The sequence below is a fragment of the Oncorhynchus gorbuscha genome, linkage group LG14 (assembly GCF_021184085.1).
Source record: "Oncorhynchus gorbuscha isolate QuinsamMale2020 ecotype Even-year linkage group LG14, OgorEven_v1.0, whole genome shotgun sequence".
Classification (NCBI taxonomy): domain Eukaryota; kingdom Metazoa; phylum Chordata; class Actinopteri; order Salmoniformes; family Salmonidae; genus Oncorhynchus; species Oncorhynchus gorbuscha.
In genome coordinates this window covers 26291312-26298325 of record NC_060186.1, presented here as the reverse complement: position 1 = coordinate 26298325, position 7014 = coordinate 26291312, and the positions used below count along the sequence as shown (strand labels likewise).

The 7014-nt window shown below is 47.0% G+C and overlaps 1 protein-coding gene across 4 annotated transcripts in view; it reads right to left on the bottom strand.

The window, feature by feature from the left end:
* celsr1a (cadherin EGF LAG seven-pass G-type receptor 1a) overlaps positions 1–7014 on the bottom strand; it is a 135030-nt gene that overhangs the window by 12422 nt on the left and 115594 nt on the right. For 3 of the 4 annotated variants that reach the window (XM_046297656.1, XM_046297652.1, XM_046297653.1), the window contains exons 23-29: positions 5828–6014; positions 4900–5067; positions 4621–4747; positions 4213–4413; positions 1652–1826; positions 666–778; positions 290–369 (exon numbers count right to left, since the gene is read on the bottom strand). In XM_046297656.1, the coding sequence (XP_046153612.1) occupies positions 290–369; positions 666–778; positions 1652–1826; positions 4213–4413; positions 4621–4747; positions 4900–5067; positions 5828–6014 (1051 nt within the window). The remainder of the gene's footprint in view (positions 1–289; positions 370–665; positions 779–1651; positions 1827–4212; positions 4414–4620; positions 4748–4899; positions 5068–5827; positions 6015–7014) is intronic. The other variant, XM_046297655.1, reaches the window with a different exon arrangement.

The following is a 7014-nucleotide window of genomic DNA, read 5'->3' as shown; positions in this document are numbered from 1 at the left end:
CAGATTATAACACACACACACAACATAAAACACACATGCACACACTCATACACACCCACACAGTCGCGCGTCCACAGACACACACGTAAATCCTACTAATAGACTGTGTAACATAGGCTCAACAATGGAATGTAGAGAATGGCCTTTGATATCCTTCACCTCAAGTGTGTGTGTGTGTGTGTGTGTGTGTGTGTGTGTGTGTGTGTGTGTGTGTGTGTGTGTGTGTGTGTGTGTGTGTGGGCGCGTGCGTATGTGTGTGTTGGTGCCCTGCGAGTGTAATAACACTCACATGGCTCCAGACTTCTGGAAGGACCTCTGCCTGCGTCCACAGGATGCCTTGGCTGCCAGTACAAAGATGACGATGTTGACCTGAGAGAGAGGAGCGAGACAAGCCTTGAAACCATGGCAGACAACAGGGTAATTCACTTCCCGTCAACAACAGATACACTCAAGACCTCGAACTGCAAATCACACGTTAACACAGGCATTTCATTCACTAAGGAATTAGAGAGGGAGAGCGAGCAAAGGAAGAACAACAATAAAAGGGAAGAACGAGCAGAGAAAGAAAGAAAGTAACATTGAAAAGAAACATGCACAGTAAGTTAACAAAAAAATCGCCATTAGAGGTTTAAAAAAAAAAGGCACCATTTATCTCAGGCACTCACCAGGACGACTACAGAGATGGGCCCTGCGAAGCTCCAGATGAGGGTGTCGTGGACAGAGAGCCAGCAGAAGTCTGGGTTCCCATAGCCCTGAGGGTCAAGACCCACTGCCAGACCTGAGGAGGGGAGAACCAGAGAAACACATCAACACTGTGTTAGCTACAGGCCTACTGTGAAGTATGAGCATCACCTGCACTGGGACAATAATACAGTTGCACTGTGCAGGGAATTCTTTCTTCACTCAAAAGCAGAGAAAAATAAGCCAGTGGCACCTGTTAGAAGTAGACGTATTGGGCTATTACTGATGGGAGAAGAGAATAGCAGAGAAAGACTAGAAAGCCTGAGCATGGTTCACCCACGAACGATATTGCAGGTCAAGCAAAGCATGCTGGGGAATGGTGCTTTCTTTCTTCATTCAAATCCATAGATGTACACAGAGGCTTCATAAAACACCTCACTGCAGTGCACAACGGTGTAAACAGGTCTACGCTGGTATTATCCACGAGAGAAGAGCGGAGGCTGGGCTGGGTTAGGGACTTATTCTCTCCCCGGGCTTTGTGAGTGTGCCAGGGTGGAAGGTGATAGTATTATGGGCCGACTGGCATCAGCAGACACAGGTCTAATCACCTAGAGGGAGTCTTCAGGACAGGAGGGGACATATAGCGCTGGAGACTACTACTGGATAGAGACTTCAGGAAGTCTCCCCCCCCCTCCTCTCCCTTCTGCTCACTTCCTCGCTCTCTCCCTCATATTATCTGGCTTTTCCCACTGCTCTCTCTCTCCCCTCCCAAGTTTCCCACGGGGATCAAAGGTTCCTCAAGGGGAGGCAGGCGAGGCGCAGACAAGGCGGCCTCTCACTCAGAGGTGTGACTCGGTTTGTTTACCTGGGATTGGGGTGACGGAGTTTAAGTGTGTGAGTGTGTGTGAGTGCATGCATGCCCGTCTGTCTGCTTGTGCGTCTGTGTGTGTGTGTGTGTGTGTGTCCTCACCTGTGATGATTGCAGGTATGCCCCAGCCCATGGCGTAGTAGAACCTCATGTGACCGTGGTTGATGTTCCGGACCTCTGTCAGCATGCGGTAGATGTGGAGGCCCTCCACAAACATCCAGGCAAACGTACACATGTAGAAGTAGTGGAGCAGGATGGCGATCACCGTACACACAAACTGCAGACAGGGAGTCACAGAGGGACGAGGTCAGAGGTCACCCGGGACATCCATTTCAATCACACCGAGAACCACTAATCCAAGATCCCAGTCCCATGCTTCAGCACTGGCCACACTACACTAGAGGGTACAAAAACGTGAAGAACACCTTCTGAACTGAGTTTGGTCTCTTGACCATTCACTCTCTGAATGGCACACATGCACAATCCACGTTGTCATAATCCTTCTTTAACCTGCCCCCCCCCCCCCCCCTCCTTCATTCTACACTGATTGAAGTGGATTTAACAAGGGGACATCAATAAGGGATCAACGCTTTCACCTGGTCAGTCTGTGTCAAGGAAAGAGCAGGGGTTCATAATGTTTTGCACACTGAGTGGGTCTCTCTCTCTCTCTCACTCCCTCCATCTCTCTCTACTTTTCTTTATCTCCCTCCATCCCTTGTTCCAGGAAGAATGCAGTGATCTTGGGAATCTCCCAAGTAGGTAGGGGAGGGACAGAGCTCGATCACAGTCTACAGAGCAGAGGGTCATCAATCTAACAGGAGAGATGCTCAGGGCTGTGACTGACGACAGCATTCCACAGCACTGACACACACACACACACGCGTGAGGGACTAGGCTTCTAACTTCAGAAAAACAGAGGGTGAGTCAGTGAGTAAGTGTTGTTCGTTACTAATGTTGTAACAGTACAGCCAGAAGAGGACTGGCCACCCCTCAGATCCTGGTTCCTCTCAGGGTTTCTTCCTAGGTTCCTGCCTCCTAGGGAGTTTTTCCTAGCCACTATGCTTTTGCCTCTGCATTGCTTGCTCTTTGAGGTTTTAGGCTGGGTATTTGTAAAGCTTCTGATATGAAAGAAGTCGATTTGAATTGGATTTGAACAGTAACAGAGTCTATGGAGACAGACTCAGACCTGTATGTCTGTCTGTGACAGGGTCTACTGCCCTGAGGCTCAAACAGTCAGGCACCAGTAACAGCATGTCTCTATTATCACAGGCCTGGAGGGACAGCAGGCCTGTGTGTGTGTGTGTGTGTGTGTGTGTGTGTGTGTGTGTGTGTGTGTGTGTGTGTGTGTGTGTGTGTGTGTGTGTGTGTGTGTGTGTGTGTGTGTGTGTGTGTGTGTGTGTGTGTGTGTGTGTGTGTGTGTGTGTGTGTGTGTGTGTGTGTGTGTGTGTGTGTGTGTGCGCAGAGGCGTGTGTGTTGTGCAATACAGTTCAGACTAAATTGCATCAATGTACTTAAATGTATGTCAAAATACACTATTAGATTACTTGCCTATAGGCAAACCTTTATAATGCCCTTACCAGGTACAGGAATCACATGCTATGTGAATACACAGTATCAGACATCTCAGAATGCCTTAAATAGAGTATCTGTTGTTTGACAACAGAGAGATGGTTAGTCCCATCCAGAACAGTAAATCCCTTAACTCTAACACTATTAGTGAAGCAACAGATGTACAATCTAGAAGAATCTAGCAGACAAAGACAAAACTCTCAGGTAGAACCGATCCCTGTAAGCTCCTGTCAGCAGCAGTACCTGAATGGCTGCAGGAAAACAAATAGCAGCTATTTACCAGAAACCTCTAACCGGAGTGAACCTGAAACGGAAATCCCTGCTTTATCCCTTATCCTACCTGAAAACACACCATGTTACAGGAATAGGACAAATAATGTAGTTGTTGGGGAGGAGTGTGTGTGTGTGGGGGGGGTGGGTGTGCCTGTGTAGATAATGTACGGGGGTTGTTTGTGTGTTTTAAACATTGCAATGTGATTTTGATCAAAAAGAGAAACCTGTGCAGGCAGACACAGACTTCCCCGTAATGATGAAGTAGCGCATGAGTCTTTTCTCAGCTCAACAACGACGACGAATTCCCATAACGCCAAGGAGAATATGGCTGCAGGGCTGTATCCCCGGGGTTATCCCAGGTGATCCCTGCCATTTGTAGTCAGAATGTGGGGACTAAAGAACTACATTGTAACTGTGAATACAATGGAAAGCACACCTGTGCTCCAAGCAGAGATAACAGAGGTGCTAGTGTACTTCTAACACTTAAGCGTCAGAATCATGAGTGCTACCAAGCAACCAACATCTTTTTCATTCATATCCAGATAGTCACAAATGCTAAACATTCCAAACTATCCCTGCTAAAGCATGGTCAATGTCATTTTTCAGGAGTTTCGAGGTCGGGTTCCCTTAAGTTTTCAGTCACTGTGTTTTCAGTCTTGTTGATGGGTCAGAGGTTAGAGTTCAGGGGTTAGAGGTCAGGGTCCTGGTTAGAGGTCACAATTTGGCTTCCTTAGTTCCATTCATCTCACCAGGTTGTCAGTCTGGTCAGTTCGTCAGGGTTAGAGTAAGAGGTCAGGGGTCATAGGTTAAATGTTCCTCACTGGGTTGTCAGTCTGGTTGATGCCGATGAGGAAGACGAGCTCAGAGAAGAAGAGTGCCGCCACCAGGTTCTTGTGGATGCTGTGGAGGTTAGAGCGTAGCTTCCTGAGTAGAGCCAGCAGGATGAAGGTGAGGAGCAGGGCTACCAGGGAGGCTGACACCGCGGTGTAGGTCACGATCTTTAGGGGTAACACGTCACCATGCTAGGGGAGGAAGAGGAGAGACAGGGGGAGAGGGGTGAGAAAGAGAGAGGGGGGGGTAAAGATCATTATCATACTTGATAGCAGCAAACAGTGAGAGGACATGAACTACCCCCCCCCCCTCCTCCCCTACTGCTGTAGTGTATCCTGCCCATTGCAATTAAATGACAACTATTTAGAGTTCTGTACAGTATATCTCTATGAGCCTACCTCTCTCTTGGAGATGTCCATGAGCACAGCGAAGCTGGCCATGTGGTCACACTGACAGCTGATGTGTGTGTTGTTCCTGTTCAGCAGCTCACATCCCTTAGACGACCAGCCTCCCGTACCACCGATCCTACACACACACACACACACACACACACACACACACACACACACACACACACACACACACACACACACACACACACACACACACACACAGGGCAGACAATGAATACCATGTAAAGAGTGTGGTGTATGTGTGTGCATGTGTGTAGTACTCACGCAATGGAGTGATTCCAGAACACACACACAGGTTTGGTCCTCTCCTCTGTCTCCAGTAGTGTGTACTCCAGTGTGATGGGGGGGTCAAGGGGGGAGGAGAGGGGAGAACTCTCGCTGTACACCAACGTGCTTACTATGGGGGTGTTGATCACTGGACGGTTGGGCAGCCTGCTCACACACACACACACACACACACACACACACACACACACACACACACACACACACACACACACACACACACACACACACACACACACACACACACACACACACACACACACACACACACACACACACACACACACACACACACACACACGGGCAAGGATGAACGGACACACTTATTTTGATAGCTTTTGAAGTAATGTTTACGCACGTATGACCGCACACACTCAAGCAAACACTCCTTTTAGGGAGTTCCCAAAATATACATTCTCGGCTGTTTGTGGCCGCTTGGCAACCAGCCAAATAGTGATTCCTGAGCCCTACTAGTACCGGTGTAGCAGCTATCACATACACACACGGCGCTAAATCTTATGATCTGCCAACCAAACTGTTCCACATTTAACTCTGCTTTATATGTGCGTTACATTTCTAGCGACGTGTTTTTATCATATATAGAGTTTTGAGTGGTCCAAAGGTAGACAGTGACAGGCTCAGACAGCATGGCGATGACGTGAGACAAACACCCACAGTACGTCGGGGCAATAGTCAGACCTAAAGTAAACAGAGGTTTGTGCCAACGCAAATACAGTTGGCATATCTGTTGCCACGTTTGAGTCATTTATGAGATATGTTATGTCTTTATTATGATGGCTAGATTAGCTACGTAGAAATTGATAAAAAGGCAGTGTCTGGTTATGTCAGATTTGATGAAAGACTGAAGTAAAGCGTAGTACTGTAGTAAAGTGTTGCCCTTGGTTACCTGAGGCTCCTACGGTCCGGGTCGTATCTCTCAGGGAGGAGCTGACCCAACGACCTAAACACTATCACCACGGCAACAGGCAGGGGGGCGGCGGACTCGACATGGCGGCGTCTCTTATTGGAATGGGTGTGATCCTCTTCAGGGGCGCCGGTGTGGGAGGGCTCGACGCTGGGGCTGGGATCGACTACTAGAGAGTGAGAGTAAGAGTGTGAAAGAACAACACCTATTGAAACACCTATTTAAGTCCTTAGTACAAAGTAGATTGGGACCCACTGATGCATGAAACGAAGATAAGCAATATAAAGAATAATTGTAAAAAGCTTTGGAGCACCTTAAACGGAATTTTGGGAAAAAGGCACTCAGCTCCATCATTTATTGAATCAGCTCATTCATCACAAAACCCACTGATATAACTACTTTGATGTTTTTTTCATTGGTAAAATTAGCAAACTTAGGCATGACATGCCAACAACTATTTTTGAACCTACACATATTTGACCAAATTATGAGAGACAAGCATGGCGATTTTGAATTCCGTAAAGTGAGTGTGGAAGAGGTGAAACAATTATTGTTGTTGTCTATCTCTCCTGGTTTAAAGTAGAGGAGATATTGACTTCATCACTACTTGTATTTGTGAGAGGAATTGACATGTTGAATGGAACAAGCTGTCTGTTTAAACTACTGGCACACAGCTCGGACACCGATGCAGAAGTCTCTTCACAGTCGCCAAGTCCAGAACAGATTATGGGAGGTGCACAGTACTACATAGAGCCATGACTAAATGGAACTCTATTCCAAATCAAGTAACAGAAGCAGTAAAATACAGATTTAAAAAACTGATATAAATACACCTTATGGAACAGTGGGGACTGTGAAGAGACACACACACATAGGCACAGACACACGCATACACACACATGGTAACATAAACACACGTACACATGGATTTTGTATTGTAGATATGTGGAGGTAGAGTAGTGGCTTGAGGGGACACACTTAACTTCTTCGAGATAGGGGGCGCTCTTTTCATTTTTGGATAAAAAAACATTCCCGTTTTAAACAAGATATTTTGTCACGAAAAGATGCTTGACTATGCATGTAATTGACAGCTTTGGAAAGAAAAAACTCTGAAGTTTCCAAAACTGCAAAGATATTATCTGTGTGTGCCCCAGAACTAATGCTACAGG